The following is a 23,160-nucleotide window of genomic DNA, read 5'->3' on the forward strand; positions in this document are numbered from 1 at the left end:
CCCAGACAATTTATGGAATTAACTGGTTCCAGTTGCTGACCTGCTATTTTGTAGCTAAATGATAAGGGATCTATCTTTCTATGTATTCGCAGCACATTACACTTGTCTACATTGAGATTCAATTGCCATTCCCTGCACAATGCGTCAATTCGCTGCAGATCCTCCTGCATTTCAGTACAATTTTCCATTGTTATAACCTCTCGATACACCACAGCATGTATAGTTAATAACCACTGTAGACGGATTACGTGAGCACTGAGGCTATTCCAAACAGGAACGTGCCAATAATGATTGCCGAAATCAAGAATTGATCTTTGTTCAGATAATTTTGTATCCGTATACTGCTGCCCGAACCGAGTGACAAAATACCTAACTTCCAACGGTAAGTTTATGATAAACCATCTGATAGCGATAACTCGCATTTGAGACCGCTGTCATTATTCGGGAGTTCCTACTATTGACAGCCAATTGGAATCCCAGATGGCAGAAATATTCGTAGACTGTTAGAAAATGCTTGTTAGCTGTATCAAAATTTCATAGAAATGGTGACTACGTGGAAAAATTCTGTGCGTCAGGGTCATTGGAATCCCTAACACACTTGTAATTTTCATGGTACCTAGTCGCTTCTCTTACTGTTTAAATGTACCTACTACATTAACTTTCGAATCAAGTCGTATTTATTAAACTAATGTATAAGGAAAGTCAGTATGTGCTAAAATACGTTCTGAGAACTTGAAACAGATATTTAAGATGTATTGAACAGTAATTGCACTATAGATATAGTAAGTGTGAAACTAGTGAAGAAAGGAAAATTTAAACTGTAATTTCAATTGTTTCAGCACTTACGATATGGAGTGCAACGGGAAGGTATCGGACACGCAGAAAGGTAAGTTGCTACGCTTTCTTCCTGACAGCAATTGTTGTGGATTGGCAAGAGAGCCAACCCACTATGAGAGGAAGCCGAAAGGCACGTGTTTTAGCTCACGCAGGCTGGCGTGAGGTCTGGAACAGGTCAAGGAAATGAGACTAGCAAAAAAGGACGTAGCTGTGGAATACTTAACTTTAATCCATAAATGGTGAACATCGCTCTTGACGGTACATGTTTTACAGCATCAATAGTAGTGGTAATGGCGCCTTGCTAGGTCGTAGCAAATGACGTAGCTGAAGGCTATGCTAACTATCGTCTCGGCAAATGAGAGCGTATTTTGTCAGTGAACCATCGCTAGCAAAGTCGGCTGTACAACTGGGACGAGTGCTAGGAAGTCTCTAGACCTGCCGTGTGGCGGCGCTCGGCCTGCAATCACTGATAGTGGCGACACGCGGGTTCGACGTATACTACGGACCGCAGCCGATTTAAAGCCTACCACGTAGCAAGTGTGGTGTCTGGCGGTGACACCACAGCAATGACTGTGCCAAAGAAGGAAGAAAAGCTTAAAAGTTCCCGCTGACCTCGACTTCATTAGAGACAATGCCACTAGGATGAGTTCATTGCATCACTCACAGCTCGTCTGCAGGCTTTGGTACCCCTGTTCCACGAAAAGTATGCTGTTTACCCAGTTTTCAGGTGGATCTGCAGTCATGAAGTCATTGAGGGGGTTAGTAAACATGAATCGAGAAATTGTATCGAAACTTTTGGATCACCCATGTATATTTATCACGTACAGTATGTAGGACTCTTTAATGTACACTACTGGCCGTTAAAATTGTAACACAACGAAGGCGGCATGCAGCACAAGTCCAAATGGCTCGGGCTGGCTACAAAAATCATTAGCATTTCAGCACAGCTACATAAAGTAGCTGACACGATGAAGGGAAACTCCTGATCTACACCTCCACGCGGTAGAGAGTGGGCAACGTCACTTCATGTGATGTATAACGTAGACAGAGACCGAGGGATGACCGGGATAAGTCATAACCCCAACATTTGCTGGGCAGGGCACCCTTTTGCCTTGGAAATGAGAAACCATTTCCAAAAGCGGAAGGACCAGCTGATGGGCAACGGCATAGGATGTGGAAGGCAACTGGAAGCCACCATATTAAAGACCTACGTTTATCGCAAGCATAAGCAAAAAACCATGCCAGTATCTTCCGTAAAATTTTCCGGAGATAAAATAGTCCCCCAATCGGATATCCGAGTGGGGACTGTATAAGATCCAGACAAGGTGAAGGAAATGAATCCCAATTTTAACATAGCAACTTGAAATGTGAGAACACTGCTTCAGTATAGCAAACTAGAAAATCTAAAACTTGAAATGGAACGACTGGAAATCGATATCCAAGGCGTATCTGAGATGAGACGGCCCCAATCAGGTGATTTCTGGTCTGAAGAATACAGAGTAATTCACACCGGAACTGACCAAGATAGACCAGAAACGGGAGAAGTTGGAACAATTTTGAGGAAAAACTATGGCTCACGTGTCAAGGGATATATGCAGTATAGCTCTCGAATAATACTAGTCAAACTTGAAACTAAACCAAAGGACACTGTGATAATACAAATATACGTGCCAACATCCAAAGAAGAAGATGCAGTCGTTGACGAAATATAAGAAGAAATAAGTAATGCGATGAGAAATGTTAAGGGAGATGAAAACCTGATTGCCATAGGAGACTGGAATGCGATTGTGGGTAAAGAACCGGAGGAAGGAATTGTTGGCAAATATGGACTTGGAAGAAGAAATGAAAGAGGAGATCGACTCATCAGGTTCTGCTCGAGGCACCAATTAGTTGTTGCAAACACACTTTTCCAACGTCACAAACGAAGAAGATACACATGGAAAGCCCCTAGAGACCTGAGGAGACAACAGATTGATTACATTCTAGTGAAAGCACATTTTAGGAACCGGTAAAAGAAAGCAGGAGCTATCCATCTGCAGACACAGGCAGTGACCATAACCTGGTCCTGATGAAAAGTTCGCTCAGATTCAAATGTTTGAAGAAGAAGCCAGTAAAACTTAAATGTGAACTAGAAAAACTGGAAACTGAGGGACTTGGTAGTGCGCTATGCTCACGACATACACAACTCAGCTAAAAATTTTCCAGATGGTGGAGTAAATGGAGACTGGGATCAAATTAAATCTGGTATATAAATAGCAGCAGAAAAGATAGATGGAAAAACTAAAACCAAAAACAAGAGGAAATGGATTGCAGCAGATATTATTGTGCTTATAGGAAACAGGAGATTATACAAAAATGCAACTGACGAACAAGGAAAGGCAGAAGACTAAGGAATTTAGTCAATAGAGAAGCTAGGAAATCAAAAGAAAATTTTCTTGAGGAAATGTGCAGGGAAGTGGAAGAAAATATGCAAAACGGAAGAACTGATTTAGCCTAAAGAAGAGAAAATAAATTTTTTAACAAACGTGAATCAACACTCTCATGCACAATAGAAAATGAAGAGGGGAAAATGCTGTTTGGTGAAGACAGATGGAAAGAATGCTTAGAGGAGTTGTTTGCCTGAACACCTCTTTCAGAGGAAGTAATAGGAAGAGAAGAACAAGTAGACGAAGATAACATTCTGCAAGAAGAATTTGACAAAGCTCTAAAGGATCTACGGGACAACAAAGCAACAGTTATTGATGACATCCCTGCAGAACTAATAAAGAATGCTGGTGACAGCATGAAAACAATGCTGCTTAAACTTATTAGGTCCATCTATAACACAGGAGAGATACCGACAGACTTCCAGAAATGCATCATTGATCCTATACCAAAGAAGGCAGCAGCTACAAAACGCCGCCGTTGGATAAGCAGCTGAGCAGCAAGTCGTATACTCCTAGCTCACTCATTTGTTACATAGTTTAATTCTTAATTTCTTTGCGTGTTTTTGGTTCTTGCATTGTTTGATTCATAAATTTCGGGCGTATTATAGTATTTGAGAGTGTAGCATCGTGTTTTAGTACCTGAATAGTGTAATTTCGCTTAGTCTCCTTCCGCCGCCGAGCAGTGTCAGCAGTGCGCAAGTAGCAGCATTACTGCATTTACTAGGCAATCTTGTATTTTAATAACCGTTTAAATTTTGTCGATTTGTTTGCGCTCTCTGTAGATTAGTTCAGACGTTCTTAGCAAAACAGTTTTTAGCATGGATAGGGACTGCAACTGCTGTGTTCGGATGCAGGCTGAGTTGGCATCCCTTCGCTCCCAGCTTCAGGCAGTGTTGGCTTCGGTCACACAGCTTGAGGCTGTTGCCAATGGGCATCACTGTGGGGGTCGGGATGGGGGTTTGTCGGGGACGGCCAGCTCGTCCCACGCATCCCCTGATCGGACTACGACTGTGGTTGCCCGGGATACTGCCCGCATTGAGGCTGATCCCTCACCTGTGGTAGAGTGGGAGGTCGTTTCAAGGTGTGGCAGGGGGCGAAAGACATTCCGGAGGGCTGAACGGAAAGCCTCTCCAGTTTGTCTGACGAACCGGTTTCAGGCTCTGTCTCAGGCTGATACTGATCTTCGGCCTGACATGGCTGCTTGTCCTGTTCCAGAGGTTGCCCCTCAGTCTGCAAGATCCGGGCAGTCGCAGAGGGTGGGCTTACTGGTAGTTGGGAGCTCCAACGTCAGGCGCGTAATGGGGCCCCTTAGGGAAATGGCAGCAAGAGAGAGGAAGAAAACCAATGTGCACTCCGTGTGCATACCGGGGGGAGTCATTCCAGATGTGGAAAGGGTCCTTCCGGATGCCATGAAGGGTACAGGGTGCACCCATCTGCAGGTGGTCGCTCATGTCGGCACCAATGATGTGTGTCGCTATGGATCGGAGGAAATCCTCTCTGGCTTCCGGCGGCTATCTGATTTGGTGAAGACTGCCAGTCTCGCTAGCGGGATGAAAGCAGAGCTCACCATCTGCAGCATCGTCGACAGGACTGACTGCGGACCTTTGGTACAGAGCCGAGTGGAGGGTCTGAATCAGAGGCTGAGACGGTTCTGCGACCGTGTGGGCTGCAGATTCCTCGACTTGCGCCATAGGGTGGTGGGGTTTCGGGTTCCGCTGGATAGGTCAGGAGTCCACTACACGCAACAAGCGGCTACACGGGTAGCAGGGGTTGTGTGGCGTGGGCTGGGCGGTTTTTTAGGTTAGATGGCCTTGGGCAAGTACAGAAAGGGCAACAGCCTCAACGGGTGCGGGGCAAAGTCAGGACATGCGGGGACCAAGCAGCAATCGGTATTGTAATTGTCAACTGTCGAAGCTGCGTTGGTAAAGTACCGGAACTTCAAGCGCTGATAGAAAGCACCGAAGCTGAAATCGTTATAGGTACAGAAAGCTGGCTTAAGCCAGAGATAAATTCTGCCGAAATTTTTACAAAGGTACAGACGGTGTTTAGAAAGGATAGATTGCATGCAACCGGTGGTGGAGTGTTCATCGCTGTTAGTAGTAGTTTATCCTGTAGTGAAGTAGAAGTGGATAGTTCCTGTGAATTATTATGGGTGGAGGTTACACTAAACAACCGAACTAGGTTAATAATTGGCTCCTTTTACCGACCTCCCGACTCAGCAGCATTAGTGGCAGAACAACTGAGAGAAAATTTGGAATACATTTCACATAAATTTTTTCAGCATGTTATAGTCTTAGGTGGAGATTTCAATTTACCAGATATAGACTGGGACACTCAGATGTTTAGGACGGGTGGTAGGGACAGAGCATCGAGTGACATTATACTGAGTGCACTATCCGAAAATTACCTCGAGCAATTAAACAGAGAACCGACTCGTGGAGATAACATATTGGACCTAATGATAACAAACAGACGCCGGCCGAAGTGGCCGTGCGGTTAAAGGCGCTGGAGTCTGGAACCGCAAGACCGCTACGGTCGCAGGTTCGAATCCTGCCTCGGGCATGGATGTTTGTGATGTTCTTAGGTTAGTTAGGTTTAACTAGTTCTAAGTTCTAGGGGACTAATGACCTCAGCAGTTGAGTCCCATAGTGCTCAGAGCCATTTGAACCATTTTTGAACAAACAGACCCGAACTTTTCGAATCTGTATGTACAGAACAGGGAATCAGTGATCATAAGGCCGTTGCAGCATCCCTGAATATGGAAGTTAATAGGAATATAAAAAAAGGGAGGAAGGTTTATCTGTTTAGCAAGAGTAATAGAAGGCAGATTTCAGACTACCTAACAGATCAAAACGAAAATTTCTGTTCCGACACTGACAATGTTGAGCGTTTATGGAAAAAGTTCAAGGCAATCGTAAAATGCGTTTTAGACAGGTACGTGCCGAGTAAAACTGTGAGGGACGGGAAAAACCCACCGTGGTACAACAACAAAGTTAGGAAACTACTGCGAAAGCAAAGAGAGCTCCACTCCAAGTTTAAACGCAGCCAAAACCTCTCAGACAAACAGAAGCTAAACGATGTCAAAGTTAGCGTAAGGAGGGCTATGCGTGAAGCGTTCATTGAATTCGAAAGTAAAATTCTATGTACCGACTTGACAGAAAATCCTAGGAAGTTCTGGTCTTACGTTAAATCAGTAAGTGGCTCGAAACAGCATATCCAGACACTACGGGATGATGATGGCATTGAAACAGAGGATGACACGTGTAAAGCTGAAATACTAAACACCTTTTTCCAAAGCTGTTTCACAGAGGAAGACCGCACTGCAGTTCCTTCTCTAAATCCTCGCACAATCGAAAAAATGGCTGACATCGAAATAAGTGTCCAAGGAATAGAAAAGCAACTGGAATCACTCAATAGAGGAAAGTCCACTGGACCTGACGGGATACCAATTCGATTCTACACAGAGTACGCGAAAGAACTTGCCCCCCTTCTAACAGCCGTGTACCGCAAGTCTCTAGAGGAACGGAGGGTTCCAAATGATTGGAAAAGAGCACAGATAGTCCCAGTCTTCAAGAAGGGTCGTCGAGCAGATGCGCAAAACTATAGACCTATATCTCTTACGTCGATCTCTTGTAGAATTTTAGAACATGTTTTTTGCTCGCGTATCATGTCATTTCTGGAAACCCATAATCTACTATGTAGGAATCAACATGGATTCCGGAAACAGCGATCGTGTGAGACCCAACTCGCCTTATTTGTTCATGAGACCCAGAAAATATTAGATACAGGCTCCCAGGTAGATGCTATTTTTCTTGACTTCCGGAAGGCGTTCGATACAGTTCCGCACTGTCGCCTGATAAACAAAGTAAGAGCCTACGGAATATCAGACCAGCTGTGTGGCTGGATTGAAGAGTTTTTAGCAAACAGAACACAGAATGTTGTTATCAATGGAGAGACGTCTACAGACGTTAAAGTAATCTCTGGCGTGCCACAGGGGAGTGTTATGGGACCATTGCTTTTCACAATATATATAAATGACTTAGTAGATAGTGTCGGAAGTTCCATGCGGCTTTTCGCGGATGATGCTGTAGTATACAGAGAAGTTGCTGCATTAGAAAATTGTAGCGAAATACAGGAAGATCTGCAGCGGATAGGCACTTGGAGCAGGGAGTGGCAACTGACCCTTAACATAGACAAATGTAATGTATTGCGAATACATAGAAAGAAGGATCCTTTATTGTATGATTATATGATAGCGGAACAAACACTGGTAGCAGTTACTTCTGTAAAATATCTGGGAGTATGCGTACGGAACGATTTGAAGTGGAATGATCATATAAAACTAATTGTTGGTAAGGCGGGTACCAGGTTGAGATTCATTGGGAGAGTGCTTAGAAAATGTAGTCCATCAACAAAGGAGGTGGCTTACAAAACACTCGTTCGACCTATACTTGAGTATTGCTCATCAGTGTGGGATCCGTACCAGGTCGGGTTGACGGAGGAGATAGAGAAGAGCCAAAGAAGAGCGGCGCGTTTCGTCACAGGGTTATTTGGTAACCGTGATAGCGTTACGGAGATATTTAACAAACTCAAGTGGCAGACTCTGCAAGAGAGGCGCTCTGCATCGCGGTGTAGCTTGCTCGCCAGGTTTCGAGAGGGTGCGTTTCTGGATGAGGTATCGAATATATTGCTTCCCCCTACTTATACTTCCCGAGGAGATCACGAATGTAAAATTAGAGAGATTAGAGCGCGCACGGAGGCTTTCAGACAGTCGTTCTTCCCGCGAACCATACGCGACTGGAACAGGAAAGGGAGGTAATGACAGTGGCACGTAAAGTGCCCTCCGCCACACACCGTTGGGTGGCTTGCGGAGTATCAAAGTAGATGTAGATGTAGATGAACTTTAAGCCTAATATCACATACATCAAAAATTCTCATAAAAATAATTTTGAAGAGAATTGAATAGAGGGTGCACGATATGCTGAGTGAAGATCAGTTTGGTTTCAGAAGGGGACTGGGAACAAGAGAAGCGATGCTGGAACTGAGACTCCTTATCGAAACGCAATTACAGAAAAATAAACCCATTTATATTACCTTTGTAGACCTGGAAAAGGCATTTGATAATGTTATCTGGCAAGAGATGTTCAGAGTGCTGAGGAAAAGTGGAATGAAGTACAAAGACATCCGCTTGATACTCAGTTTCTATAAGAATGAGGTGGCAGTGATTAGGAACTGTCACCAGAAACAAGAAGCAAGTATTAGAAAAGGGATAAGACAAGGATGTGCTCTCTCTCCTCTTAATTCAATGTTTACATCTAGGAAGCTGTAGACAAAGTTCGAGAAACTACTGAGATGGTGATCAAAATTAATGGGCAGAAGATAGACATGCTACATTATGCAGATGATATTGTTATAGTCACGGAGACAAGAGAAGATCTAGAGGAAGTGCTAAGAGTAATGGAAAGGATTCTATGCAATCAGTATGGAATGAGAATAAACAAGGAAAAGACTAAAGTGATGGAATACAGTACAGGAGCAGAATATGAACCTACGAAAATGAGAATTGGAAGAGAGGAGCTGGAAGTAATAGAAGAATTTACTTACCTAGGAAGCAAAATCACAAGGGATGACAGAAGCCGGAAAGAAATTGCGAGCAGAATACCAAAGGCCAAAATTGCATTTAATCGGAGGAGGAACTTACTCACCAGCAAGAACATCAGTCTGAAAATGAGGGAACGAACGTATCATGAAAGCTTTCGTTTAGAGTGTGGCTCTATATAGATGTGAAACTTGGACTGGGGAGAGAAGAGAGAAGACGGCTAGAGGCCCTGGAGATGTGGTGCTATAGAAGGATGACGGAGATCAACTGGAGAGACAAAGTAACTAATGAAGAGGTGCTTAGAGGAGTACAGTAAACCAGATGCCTGTGAAGGAACATCCAAACAAGAAGTGACAAACTTATTGGGCACATCCTACGACACAATAACATCATTGGAACAGTAGCAGAAGGAGCTACTGAGGGAAGGGATCGGCGGGGGCAACGAAGGATTTTATACATGCAACTGATCATGAATGACGTTGGATGTAACATATACGTGGAAATGAAAAGGAAGGCAGACAGAAGGCAGGAAGGGCGCTTTGCTGCAAACCGACCTCAGGGTTGAACACTAAAAGGAGAAAGAAGAAGAAGATACAGATTAGGTAGTTGGTTGGTTGATATGGAGGATGGGTCTGAACAGTGAGGTCATCGGTCTCATCGGTATTAGGGAAGGATGGGGAAAAAGTCGGCCAAGCCCTTTTAAAGGAACCATCCTGGCATTTTTCTGAAGCTATTTAGAGAAATCACAGAAAACCTAAATCAGAATGACCAGAGCGGGTTTGAAGCGTCGTCCTCCGCAATGCGAGTCCATTGTGCTAACCACTGCGCCACCTCGATCAGTGAAGTAGGAAATATTAACGCTATTTACATTGTGATTATAAGGAAAGATTACGCAGCAGGTTTCGCATTCACAAATAGCATGTAACATTGTTTAATTTCTCATGGTCGAGGTTCACACTCATATAGAATTTTTTAAAGGACGTCATATTCGCCACTGACAGTAGGACTTACACTGATCAGCTTGAACATTAGGACCAACTACCTACTATCGTGATAAACCCGTCCAAGCGAAAGCAGCATCACTTGACGAGGAATTACACGCAAGGTTCATAGTATCGCTGGACGTGATGTCTGTGAGTAGAATCGGGAAGGTGTGCGATCTACCTGAATTTGATCGTGGGCAGATTGTGTTGATCCTATGTCCAGAAGTCGTGGGGTTGAGCGGCTGCCACTTATTACAGATGTTGGACGTCGTAGGCAGGGAAGACTGATAAAACAGGACAGGCGGCGAGCTGTGGCGGAACTAACATCAGACTTTCATGCTGAGCAGAATACTTGTGTGTTCAGGAGGGCCGTACACTATGCGGAATCTCACAAACCCCACGCGACCAGCCCGCCCGAAAGGAAACAATAGATATTGTTGCCTCGACCATGCCAGATGGTACAGCCACGTCATATGCCTGTAGTCAGGATATGGCCTTACTTGCAATAGGACAAATATACACAGGGGCAGAGCGACCATGACTGGAGCACCATGGACCGTCAGCAGGGTGACTATTGTTGCAGCTTTCGTTGACACGGCAACGGATAGAGACGGGCCAACTGTGGTGCGATCAGCAACAGTGCTGGTCCACGTAGTATTTTCACACAAATCTAGGTTCTGCATACAGAATCATAATGGAGATTTCCGTGTCTGGGCGCTCCGGGAAAGGCTAACGTTACTTCTGTGGGCCTGCGTGATAGCTTAGGACGACAAGGATACGCGGCAGGGTCACCTCTGGGTCGAACAGCTGCTGATTCGAACAGAGAATGTTACATTTCTGACGTGTTAATGTCAGTGGCTGTGCCCTATGTTCGATGTTTCCATACGTTATCTTTCAACAAGATTACGTCAGACTGTATGGTGCCCTGATATCGTTGACAGTTTTTTGCAATTAAAAAATTGCAGGTAGATACACAGTACTAATGAGTGACAGATTTGGATAAATATATTACAATATTTTGTAGGAGAAAACGGGGGCTATTTCATCATAGGAGTCAACGCCTAGCCGCAATGGTAACACTGGTTCCCGGCAGATCACCGAGGTTAAGCGCTGTTGGGATTGGCTAGCAATTGGATGGGTGACACTCTGGTCTACCGAACGCTGTTGGCAAGTGGGGTGCACTCCACCCTTGTGCGCCCAATTCCTGATGTGTTATTGTCAGTGGCTGTCTCTATGTTCGACGTTTCCATACGTTATCTTTCAACAAGATTATGTCAGAATGTATGGTGCCCTGATATCCTGATCTACCTCGATACCGGGAGCGTTCGACTGTTGCCATGGGCTGCACGTTGTCCAGATCTCCACTTTTCAACAAGAGTTCAGGGAAACAGTAATATCATCATTTTCCTAGATTGATTTCTACTTGATGCGCACCATTTGCGAAAAGTTGGTAGTGGCCTGTCAAATCATGATACATTCATGCTAATGGTTAAAGGAATCGAGGTGGAGTCATAACCCGAAGTAGTAAACAACATATTTGAAGATTTGACTTCAGTGGTATACAGATGTTTAAAGCTATTGTCGAAGAACAAACTTGGCAAGAAGTCTACAATATAGACAACTTGAACAACAAATTAAATACAGTTCTTCAAAACTTAATCACTTTCGTTGACAGCTTTTTCCAATTAAAAAATTGCGGGTAGATACACAGTACTAATGAGTGACAGATTTGGATAACTAACTGTATTAGAACATCTTGTAGGAGAAAACGGGAGCTATTTCATCATAGGAGCCAACGGCCTTGCCGCAATGGTAACACTTGTTCCCGTTAGATCACCGAAGTTAAGCGCTGTTGGGATTGGCTATCAACTGGATGGGTGACAGTCTGGTCTACCGAACGCTGTTGGAAAGTGGGGTGCACTTCGCCCTTGTGCGTCCAATTGGTTCAAATGGTTCAAATGGCTCTCAGCACTATGGGACTTAACTTCTGAGGTCATCAGTCCCCTAGAACTTAGAACTACTTAAATCTAACTAACCTAAGAAAATCACACACATCCATGCCCGAGGCAGGATTCGAACCTGCGACCGTCGCGGTCGCGCGGCTCCAGACCGTAGCGCCTAGAGCCGCTCGGCCACTCCGGCCGGCTCCAATTAAGGAGCTACTTGATGGGGCGGTAGTGGCTCCGGTCACGAAAACTGACAACGGCTGGAAGAGAGGTGTGCTGACCACATGCCGATGGCCGTTGTGGCCGAGCGGCTCTAGGCGCTTCAGTCTGGAACAGCGCGACCGCTACGGTCGCAGGTTCGAACCCTGCCTCGGGCATGGATGTTGTGATGTCCTTAGGTTAGTTAGGTTTAACTAGTTCTAAGTTATAGGGGACTAAAGACCTCAGAAGTTGAGTCCCATAGTGCTCAGAGCTTTTTGAACCATTTGACCACATGCCCCTCCATATCCGCATCAAGTGACGCCTGTGGAGTGAGGATAACCGGGCGGTCGTTCGGTACCGCTGGGTGTTCAAGACCTGTTCGGACGGAGTTTGGTTTAGTTCCATAATAAGGACATTTAGACGCCTGTAACACAATTTAACTAAAGAAAGTGCTACAAGGTGCTGAGAAACCTCATCAAAGAGTCTAAAACGATGGTTTACACCGAGAGAATGGAAGGCTCTCAGACCAAAGTTAAAACTAAATGATCAAATGTAAAAGAGGTAACACGGCAGAATATACGTGCTCACCAAATTAAATTGCTTTCATGTGAGAATGAACCTGTTAGAGATTCACCAGAGTTGTGCAAAATATTCAATAACCGTTTCTTATCAAAGGTCAGCAAGTCCAAACAAAATTTTATTGATACTGTTTGAAATCCGATGTTTTGAGCCAACTATATAGTATGCAGCTACAGGAAACAAGCAAAGAGGAAACTGATTCAGTTATTGCATCAGTAAAGAGAAATTACTTCCACAGGTACGATATAATTTCAAGCGAGATTACGAAGTGAAATTTAAAAGTTATAAAATGCCGGAAAAATGTTAGTACACCCTTTTAGAGGTTCCTACTTCACTCTAGACTTATTGGTGTAACGGTGCATATGGAGTACATGAAATGATTACATTGACAGATCAACAGCACAAGTGGTTCTGAGGCACCAGGTACCGACTCAATTAGTATGTGGTGTGGCGTCCACAGGTGGCAGTACAGGCGCTGACGTGGCATCCTGTCCATCGTACAGATGGCGAATACTGTCCTAGGATATGTTATGCCACCCCTGCTCGACCTTTTCACGTAGTTCTGTAAGAGTTACTTGTTGACGAGTCAGAAGCGTGACTTTCGTCCAGTCCCACATGTGCTCGATTGAAGATAAGTCCAGATATGGTGCTGACCAAGGAAGTTGCTACATGTCTTGCGCAGCACATTTAGTTCCACGGGCACATTCTCCTACTAGAACAGCACATCACTTTCCTGTTGCACGAATGACAAAAAAAGGGTCTGGCAACATTCTGCACGTACCGAGCGATGGTTAACGTTCTCTCTCAGGGCAGCGAGACCTCAGACCATATGGCCTGGAGAGGGGCCAATTTGTCTTGGACGAATGCACTCTACGAGACAGCACTCACCAGGTCTACGTCGTACGCGCTGACGACCATCACTTGAGTGCAGGCGGAATCTGTTTTCATAGCTGAAGATCAGGGTGCGCTGTTCCATCTCCAAAATGATCCTCTGACGGCACCAGTCGAGCGGCGAACGTCGATACTGTGGCGTGAATGGAAGACGGGCTGGAGGTGTGCGTGCCCGTAGTCTCACTGCTAACAGCCAGTTCACAACAGTTCGTGTTGACAAGTCAGGACTCACAAGCCCTCACTTTCTGTGCTATCGTAGCTATACGATCTGCCACTGCTGCCCTTACAGTACGACGATCCTGGCGGATGTCTGTGCTGCATGAGAGTCCAAACCTCGTCTGGGTGTGAGAATGTTCACGTTAACACCTGTACCAGTGTCATGGTTTCACGACTGGCGCAGCACATCCAGTTTATGTGGCAATCCTTCGAAAGAACTATTCCTCCAGTCGGAAGTCCACAGTTTGATCCTTTTCAAACTCGCTCGGTTGGCTGTAGGAAGCACGGGTGCTTGCTACACACGCTTGCACCACACTGAGCCTTCAGGCTGTGAGCATTCCGTATTAAAGGATAGACCATTATTAGTACATCCACTCTCCCCCAAGTGGCATATGCCGTCATCGGATCAAAATCGACGTCGTGTTTCCAGATGAAGTAATTTTTTTCCGAGGTTGCTTATTGTACCATGAAATACATACAACAGTATTATGAAGCTCATTGCGCTATATACGAATATTATTTCTCCACTCTGGGACCTGTTCAATTTATCTTTTAGGTTGGTCGGTTTCCTGATAGACTGAAACAAGAGCTGCAAAATAATGTAAACAGTGTTTTCAAACATTTTTGAAAAATAAGTGAATAGGAAAGTGGTGGCATAACTGAATACACATTAATTGTTGTCCGTCTCGCAGTTTGGCTTCAAGAAAGGAGAAACCACAGAAAATGCAGTTCTTTCGTCTGCGAGGCACTAGCAGGCCTAAACAATTGATAGAACGCAGTAGGTACTTTCATTGATTTAACAGAGGCATTTGAATGTGTGGACCACACAATGCTTTTGCATTAGTTGGAACATTATGCGATTAGGGAAAGAGCTCAACAATGACTAGCTTCATATCTGGAAAATAGAAAGCAGCGCGTTGTCCTCCACTGAGAGGAAGTATGGAGAGGTATGTGACTGGGGTCTTCTAAAGAGGGTGGGATTTCACAGGGTTCTGTTCCGGGTACATTTTCTCGATGTATTTGAATGATCTTCTACTAAACATGAGAGATGACGAAACATTTTTCCCCTTACAGATGACACAAGGGTTATCGTGAAAGATGTGGAACGTAACACAAATGATACACCTAATACGGTAGTCAGTAGTCCGAGGGTTGTCAAATAGTCATTGCAGTTGACTGTTTTGAATTCCTAGGACTGAGGGTAGATGGAAGGCTTCCTTTGAGGTATAACGTTACAGATCTAGTACAGAAACGGAATGCTAGTATCTTCACTATAAGAATGATCTCCACGGTCTCTGACACTGAATCGCGAATGCTTGTTCACTTTGCTTACTTTCACTCTCTTATCTTGTACGGTGTTATACACTGCTCAGAAAAATTTGAGGGACGACATTTTAAGCACCTGCATTATTTTTTCACAGGTGTTTGCAATGAAATAAACTTTTGTTCTGAAAAATGAAATCTTTATTTAACAGAAATGTACACATCCAGTCCTTTTCTTACCACGCATGTTGGTGCCATGAGAAGAAATTCAACACTATGTCGTAAATCTAAGCGGAAACTTCTTTACTTAAGTCACATAAGGTAGAAAAAGAAACATTTTTATACCTGATAGGTACTCCATGTGCCCCTGTGACTGCCTCACATCTTCGAGGCATGTTGCTGACAAGTCTGCGATCATTTTCTTGTGAAGTTTTTTCCCACTCCTCAGTAATGGCCTTTGTAAGTTGTTCAAGAGTTTGAGGTGCGACAGGACGGCCCCGAACTTATTTGTCAAGCATACCCCCCCCCCCCCCCCCCCCCAAATTCTTAACAGGACTGGCTGCAGGACTCAGAACAGGACAGTTTAATATTTGAATCGCGATGTCCTGTAACGTTCCCATGATGGCTGCTGCTGAATGCGTTCTCGCATTGTCCTACAAGATATACGTGACACCCATTACAGCTGTAGTGGGCTTAATATGACTCAATACAATCTCTCTGAGCATTAAGTCAGCCTCTGAATATCTGGTTGTCCGATCGGCTATCAACTGTAATGCCACCCCATACTATGACTGAGCCGCAGCCAAATCTGTCCATTTCCTGGACAGCTATCTTATTATAGCGTTCACTAGAACGACGATATACACTTATATGTCCATAGTACCGTGTAGACGAAAGCGGGAATCTCTGCTGCGCCTGCGCCTGTGACGCAGACGTCAATGTTTATGTTCCTCGGCAAATCGAAGTCGTTCTCTCATATGCATAGCAGTTAATCGACGGACGTAGTGAGGTCTTCTTTGCCTTAAACCAGCCTCTCGGAGTTCGTCACGTACTGTTTGCTCACTGACACTGCAACCAGTTGCTCCTCTCAGATGATTTTTACGGCCTGGGAAGTTTCAGTACACCAGCGGAGAGAACAATTAACCACATTTCAGTCGTCTCTGGCTGTTGTGTTCCATTTTCTCACTTGTTCCGATTTTCCTGTGGGTGTACGAATTTTACGAAATCATTTCAAAATCCTCCCAACAACAGATGAAGCCACATTAAGTTATGTAGACACTGCAGAAATAGTCCAACCTTGCTGCAGTAATGTCACTGAACGAACACGTTATGCCTCAGTCAGATGCCTCATCTTGACTGATGAAACATACACAAAGAGTACAGACACTTACTAGATGGTTGAGTGAGATATTACTAGTCCACTTCACTTCTTAGGCACAGCGCGACACATCTGAATACTACCAGTAAGCCATATTTTCAAATGTTTCTAAGAGAATTGTTCTCATTGTAGAAATACGCCGGAAAACTAAGCGCAACTGTATATATCTTGTTCAAAAAGATGTCGGTCTTGCAGCCGGTCGTTGTAAACTTCATTGCACGATATTTCGGCTGGACAACTGCCAGCCATCTTCAGGTGAGCCGAACGAGAACTGACGAAGACGTTCTCCGCTCCAGCTTATATAGTGCGCTGATAGTACTGCCGCGCATGCGTTGCAATTGCGGAGACAGAAGGGCCACACCGCCCAGCGGCAGCGCCCTCGCTGGTGGAACTGCAGTACTCAGCTGCCGTCGGTATTCTCGCTGGCCGCAGCTATCGAAGTCTTCTAGCGTCTTCGTCTAGATCAAATTTCGGAGACGACGGGATTCCATGCGTTATTCAATTGGTAACCACTGTCACGGTTCATTAGATTTCCCGTAGTGCGTATTTCAACTGATTCTTTGATAATGGAGTCTCAAAAAGTTGTTGCAGTGGCCAAAATCGAAGTTTGGTCGTACTACATTGAATGTCCGTTAGAAATACAATGTTCCGCAACTGCAACTTATTGGGTTGCAGTAGGCGAGTGCAACGTTGATGTTCTGTACAACGCTCTTCCACTGTACGCGTTGTCTGTCCTATATAGGCCATACCACACTGACACGGTATTTTGTAAATTCCCGCCTTCCGCAGTAAACAAATCACCCTTCACCGATCCCAGCAAAAGCGAAATCTTAGAAGGCGGACGAAAAACCACTTTCACATTAAAATGATTAAGAATACTTGCTATCTTGAAGGAGATATTTGCCTCAAATGGAAGAAAAGTTAGGGACTTGGCTCTCGCGTCCTCCTCTTTATCCACTTCCCGGTTCCTGGCTCTAGTTGAGAAGGCCCTGTTAATTTGCCGAGTCGAGTACCCATTGTCTCTGAACACCGTCCTCAAATGTCCCAGTTCCTTAGGCAAATTCTCTGCATCCGATACTGTGTGAGCCCTGTGTACAAGGGTTTTAAGTACACTCATGGTCTGGGATGGATGATGGCAACTTGAAGAATGCAAATACAAATCAGTGTGAGTGGGCTTGCGATAGACAGAATGTCCCACAGTGCCGTCACTCTTCCGTTTAACCAAAACATCCAGGAATGTACGGCAGCTATCTTTCTCTATACCAAATCGAATATTCTCATAGATGGAGTTAAGATGATGAAAAAACTCCAATAATTTTTCTTCTCCGTGGGGCTACACTGTGAAAGTGTCATCGACGTATCTCCAAAAAACAGTTGGTTTACAGACATATCTGAATCGCGGACTGGTAGACTGTATCAAATTCTCGTCCAATTGTTTTGGTAGTAACACCATTTCATGTCAGATCACCGAAAGTAAGCGCAGTTGGGCTTGATTAGCGCTTGGACGGGCGACCGTCCGAGTGTGCCAAACACTGTTGGTAAGTCGGCACACTCAACGCTTGTGCGGCCAACTGAGCAGCTACCTGACTGACAAGTAGCGGCTTCGGTCACGAAAACTGACAACGGCCAGGAGAACGGTGTGCTGATCACATGCCTTTCTACATGCACATTCAGTGACGTCTATCGGTTGAGGATGACACCGTGGTCGCTCGGTTCCGGAGGGCCTTTCGACGCCTGTTGGGACAACTCTGTGCAGCCACCAAGAACGTTCTTAGTTCAGAAAAAGGCAGTCAGACTGATCTCTGGCGTCACTTTGATAACTTGATGTAGACCGTTGTTCAGATGTCTCTGAATTGAAACCCTGCAAAACCAGATTATATATAAGGGATTTGTTGCTGTCAGCATTGAGTCATTCAGAAGAAACTGCAACATTCATTCAGTGAACATTAGACAGAGAAACGATATGTACTCGGACAACACCTCCTTAAGCAATGTATAAAACGGTGTGCAGTATTTGACAGTTTTTATTTTTAATAGGCCTCCAGAAGAACTGAAAATACTGCGTGATAAGTCCCAAGTAATCAAATTCTAAATTGATAGTTTCCTCATAAAATGGCTCAAATGGCTCTGAGCACTATGGGACTTAACATCTATGGTCATCAGTCCCCTAGAACTTAGAGCTACTTAAACCTAACTAGCCTAAGGACATCACACAACACCCAGCCATCACGAGGCAGAGAAAATCCCTGACCCCGCCGGGAATCGAACCCGGGAACCAGGGCGTGGGATGCGAGAACGCTACCGCACGACCACGAGATGCGGGCTAAAAGTTTCCTCATTCCACACTCCTATTCTGTAGAGGAGTTCCTCACAGTAGTTGAGAACTTTTTCTTTTATATGTTACTCGTATACTTTCTCATAATTTTTTTCGTAATATTAATGATTCACGAGACATACCACAGTTTTACTGATACAAATTTATTGTGTTTCGTTCGTTATAGCACCATGTTGTTCAGTTGTGCCAATATCATGATATAGGAAGTCTAGTAGTAGTCATACTACACTTTTGGAACGTTAGAGGGTAATTCTTCCAATCGTGTGGCGGAAGCATGGTGAGCAGAAAATGCCTGCGAAACGATATGCTGTGTACACTAGACTAATAAGGTCCTTATTTATTGTAAGATCTGTACAGAAGATGCCCTGATTAAAACTCCCTCTTATAAAATGAAAGTTATGAACCGATGGAATTTTATTAAATACTGTCTGACTATATTTTAGGAACAGTTAAGAAAGGGAACACTTTCCTTGCCTTTGGGCATAAATGAGCATTTACATGGAGCTCAGTGACAAAACTACCGACCAGTAAGTTCATTATCTCACTTATGAAATGCTTTTATGCCTCTTCTCACAAAGCATCCGCAATGAGCCTACGTGGCTCAGATTGTGATCATCATTCTTTTCTCCACAAATCACGAAATTATTAAATATTAAAATAAGCACTAAATGGATCCTGTTGTACAGCCGACTGCTACGAAGGTCTCGACGTAACTGACCTTTAAAAACCTGAAAGTTTCATACGGAGACACTGAGACTAATCGTGCCACTCAAGAAATGAACGCCGATTGCACAAACAGCTCGTAGTGGATAAACACGTTTGATGAAGGCAAATAATCATGCAAGAGGCTCTACTGCAGTATAATTTGTATAGTACAGGAACCATGGAGGTAAAAAAAGCGGTATTGGCATTACGTCAAAATCTCGAAGCCGATGTCCGCCATCTTAGTTGCCCCAAAACATTACCTTCTCACAGAATACACTGGCGTTCACGCACAGAGTCACGAAAAATTTCCGAACAGAAATATCGCAACTCTGAACACACTTCATCACGTTCTTTGTTCGTTGGTTGGTTGATTTGGGAGAGTGGATCAAACAGCTAGGTCATCGGTTCCTTCGGATTAGGGTAGGATGGGGACGGAAGTCGGGCGTGCCTTTTCAAAGGAACCATCCCGGCATTTGCCTGAAGTGATTTAGGGGAGTCACGGAAAACCTAAATGGGGATGGTCGGGCACGGGTTTTGCACCGTCGTTCTCTCGAATGCGAGTCCAGTGTGCTAACCACTGCGCCCCGTCGCTCGGTGGATCCTTTGTTGGCAAGTGTTTCATCGTAAGTATAAAATACAGATTTCGCAGAAGAAAGCAAGTGAGTATTTCATGAATATAATAATAGCTGCTTTTAAAAAGATACTTTAATTTATGGTGAAAACCAAGTGTGAAGCTACATGCCATTAATTAAATCTTTATTAAAATATGTATGAAACACCTGTATAAAACTTTCGCTGCTACAGGCGTGCTCTCTGCATTCCGTGCTGAGGGTGGCTTTTGTTATGGCTGTACTGCTCGTCTAATGCTGGTTCCAGTGCTGAGAAATATAGTTGCGGCAGATATGAAACACTTTCATCCGATTTTTCGAAAACTACTCAGTGAAAAAAAAAAGATTGTTGTACATCTCACTGTATGATACCTTCACTCGACAAAGAACTGAATTTCTTTTCGTTATCCGTCATAGATACCACGCTGCATCAAATTAAGTATAACATTGCAAGACATTTTAAAGAGTTTGCAAAGGTAAACACGTATTGCTTAAACGTTGCGTATGGTTGATTTTACCTCATACATTGCAGTGAATGAAACGTAGATAAGATATTGAAATTTTATTTAAAATTTAGAGCACAACGATATCCCATATCGTTCTCGAGTATTGGGTTTTATATCAAATGAACAGTATCGGACGACGCTCTCATTCACGCTCCTGCGCATCGCAAATCATGTGGTCATAACAATATTTATATCTCTTAAACGATGTGATAAATACTCGAAATTTATTTACGTGTTGTGATATGGAAGTAACTCGTCCACAAAAGTAAGAGGTCGATGGCTCAGGACGTATAAAGACGTCCATGGTACTGTAGAAAATCGAAAGCGGCGCGCGCATGTGTGTCCACAGTGTCTGGACAATGGCTTAGCATGACGTGTATACCTGTCCTTAGCAGCGAAGCATGTACATGTTACAGAGGTTAGGCTATAAATCCTAAAAAAGGTGTTACATACTTATTGAAGCAAAATATCCATTTTGCCGGGTCTAGGCCATTGATACCGTTCCTTTATTCACAGTGTATCTTTTGTACTAATTAATATTGGAGGTTAATTTAAATGCTCATTAATATCATCAGAACAGCCTATTTGTGAAATTTATTGTACTGCATATTACTTGAATATGCTTTCAAAACTGAATTTATGGTTGTTTGCTATTATTGGTCACACACTGACTGACAGTTCATAGATAACCTTTCATAGTGAGAAAATGTGTAACCTTCAGTGGCATTGGTGCACTGACAGTGTAATGAAACAAGAACTCCGTCCTTCATGGAAATATGCAGTTCTGTTCCTTCAATATTCCAAATATCTTTAACTTTGTTGACATCCACAAGTCATGATAGTCTGGCTCGCATATTTCTTGCCTCGTTGTACACTTTTATGGGTTAACAAAGAAAACACAGGTAAGCATTTTTGCAAATGTGAACTTCAAACATGTTGTGAATACGATTTGAAAGTTGAAAATGTAACGACTAAGAATCAGTAGCAGCAAGTAAACAAGCGTTGTTTTCGGGATTCTAACTTTATCAGCTATCGATTCAAATGCAGTAAAAGAGAATTTAAATAGATTAAGAAAGCATCTTTTTCACATCACATACTTTCGTTCTTCGTTATGTGAAATGTAAAAGCAAAAGAAAGTTACATTTACGAGGACAAATGCCTCTTCTTACTGGATCAAATACGCATTTAACACCAGAAAAACGTCTGAAAGCGTCTTCTTGACACTACGTTATTGGCGTAAGCATTGTAATATTTACTATTTAAAACCTGTCGCGTGCAAACGACAGAAACCAAGAACAAAAAAGCAGTCGTAAACAATCTCTATGCAAGCATTGATTCCTAACGTTTTAGGGTACCTAAAATAGCGGCTTCAAAACAAGGTACACATTAAGTCTGTAGCGCCATCTCCCTTATTTTTACCTCCATAACATGATCACATGGCGTATTAAGTAGAATCGTTAAATCTCAATTATTTCAATTCAAAGCACAGCTCATAACACACAGAAGAATAAAATTAATTATTATGCATGAACCATGTGACATTCAGTCTTCTCCCCAAGGGAATACAGTCTAAAAGTTGCTTGTCACATATGTCAACGCGCTTTCTAACTCGCGAGAACATTGCTAACGTGTATTCCGTGCGCAGCAGTCGATGTCTGAACTAAAGACGGTCATTCACAGAATACCAAAGTATAAGAATTGCAAAATCCATGTTATGATACGGAAACAGTAAACGACAGCAGCGCACCAAGTGGCCTGGCAGTCAACTTTGAATACGAGAAAGAATGCCGCCAAAATCCGTATTTTTAATTGGAAATACGCGGTTTACATGACAAACAATATTTTTCATCTATACTTCGGTGGTGGGCCTAGTAATCTAGGTGTAAAGTTGCTGGAAAATGAAAGGTTCTTGAGACCTAGGAAAGTCGAGAAATCTCAATCAAAAACCAAGGTTAACTTCTCGTAGCTGGGGTTGGCAGCTGGCAAAATTTTGCAAATGTCACTGCTGTTGTGTTTTATCTGTAAAACTATTTATTTGGAAAATCTAATATTGTAATTTCGTCCATGTGGGTCTTGATAAAAGTGAGTGGACATAATTACACCTTAGCACATGAAGCTGCTTATACAGATCTAATCAACAACAATACCATTTAAAACTTTTTAAATTTCACCACTTTTATGCTCAACGACACCGTGGACGTTTGACGTCGTGGGGAGGTCGTTACACTCCATCCTACGCATATTTCACCCCTTCTTTTGAGGTCCCTGCAATGAAGAGCAGAACCGCAACGCCCAGTATTGAAATCACGCGGATTTCTTAAAGGTGGTCGAGGAAAAGATTTTAGACATACCACAGCCCAGAATCAAGATGAAATTGCCTTAGGGGTGGCATAAATGTCATCAGTGAAACCAATCCTTCTCTTGGGGAGTTGACTACCACACATTTGATAACTTTAGACGCTACTAACAACCCTCAGACCATTTCACCATTTTCTAAGGCCATTTTGGGGGAGCAACACCACTGAACGTGATCACACCCCTTTGGAGTGCAGTGCAATAACAGCTTTCGCTCTGGTGTACAGGTTGGAAACGTTAGGCATCGTTAAAAACCGCGATCCAACACAGCAAAAGGGTGACTACGTAGGCTTTCCCGGCGTAATAAGTCTTGAAAGTCTTTTCGGGTTTGC

General features: G+C 43.6%; 1 protein-coding gene across 1 annotated transcript in view; it reads left to right on the plus strand.

Annotated features, from left to right (window-relative positions):
- The window catches only part of LOC124593824 (sialin-like), a 538,743-nt gene that overhangs the window by 336,847 nt on the left and 178,736 nt on the right, over positions 1-23,160 (plus strand). Inside the window, exon 3 of the mRNA XM_047132173.1 lies at positions 840-886. Coding sequence (XP_046988129.1) covers positions 840-886 — 47 coding nt within the window. The remainder of the gene's footprint in view (positions 1-839; positions 887-23,160) is intronic.

The sequence above is a fragment of the Schistocerca americana genome, chromosome 2 (assembly GCF_021461395.2).
Source record: "Schistocerca americana isolate TAMUIC-IGC-003095 chromosome 2, iqSchAmer2.1, whole genome shotgun sequence".
Taxonomy (NCBI): domain Eukaryota; kingdom Metazoa; phylum Arthropoda; class Insecta; order Orthoptera; family Acrididae; genus Schistocerca; species Schistocerca americana.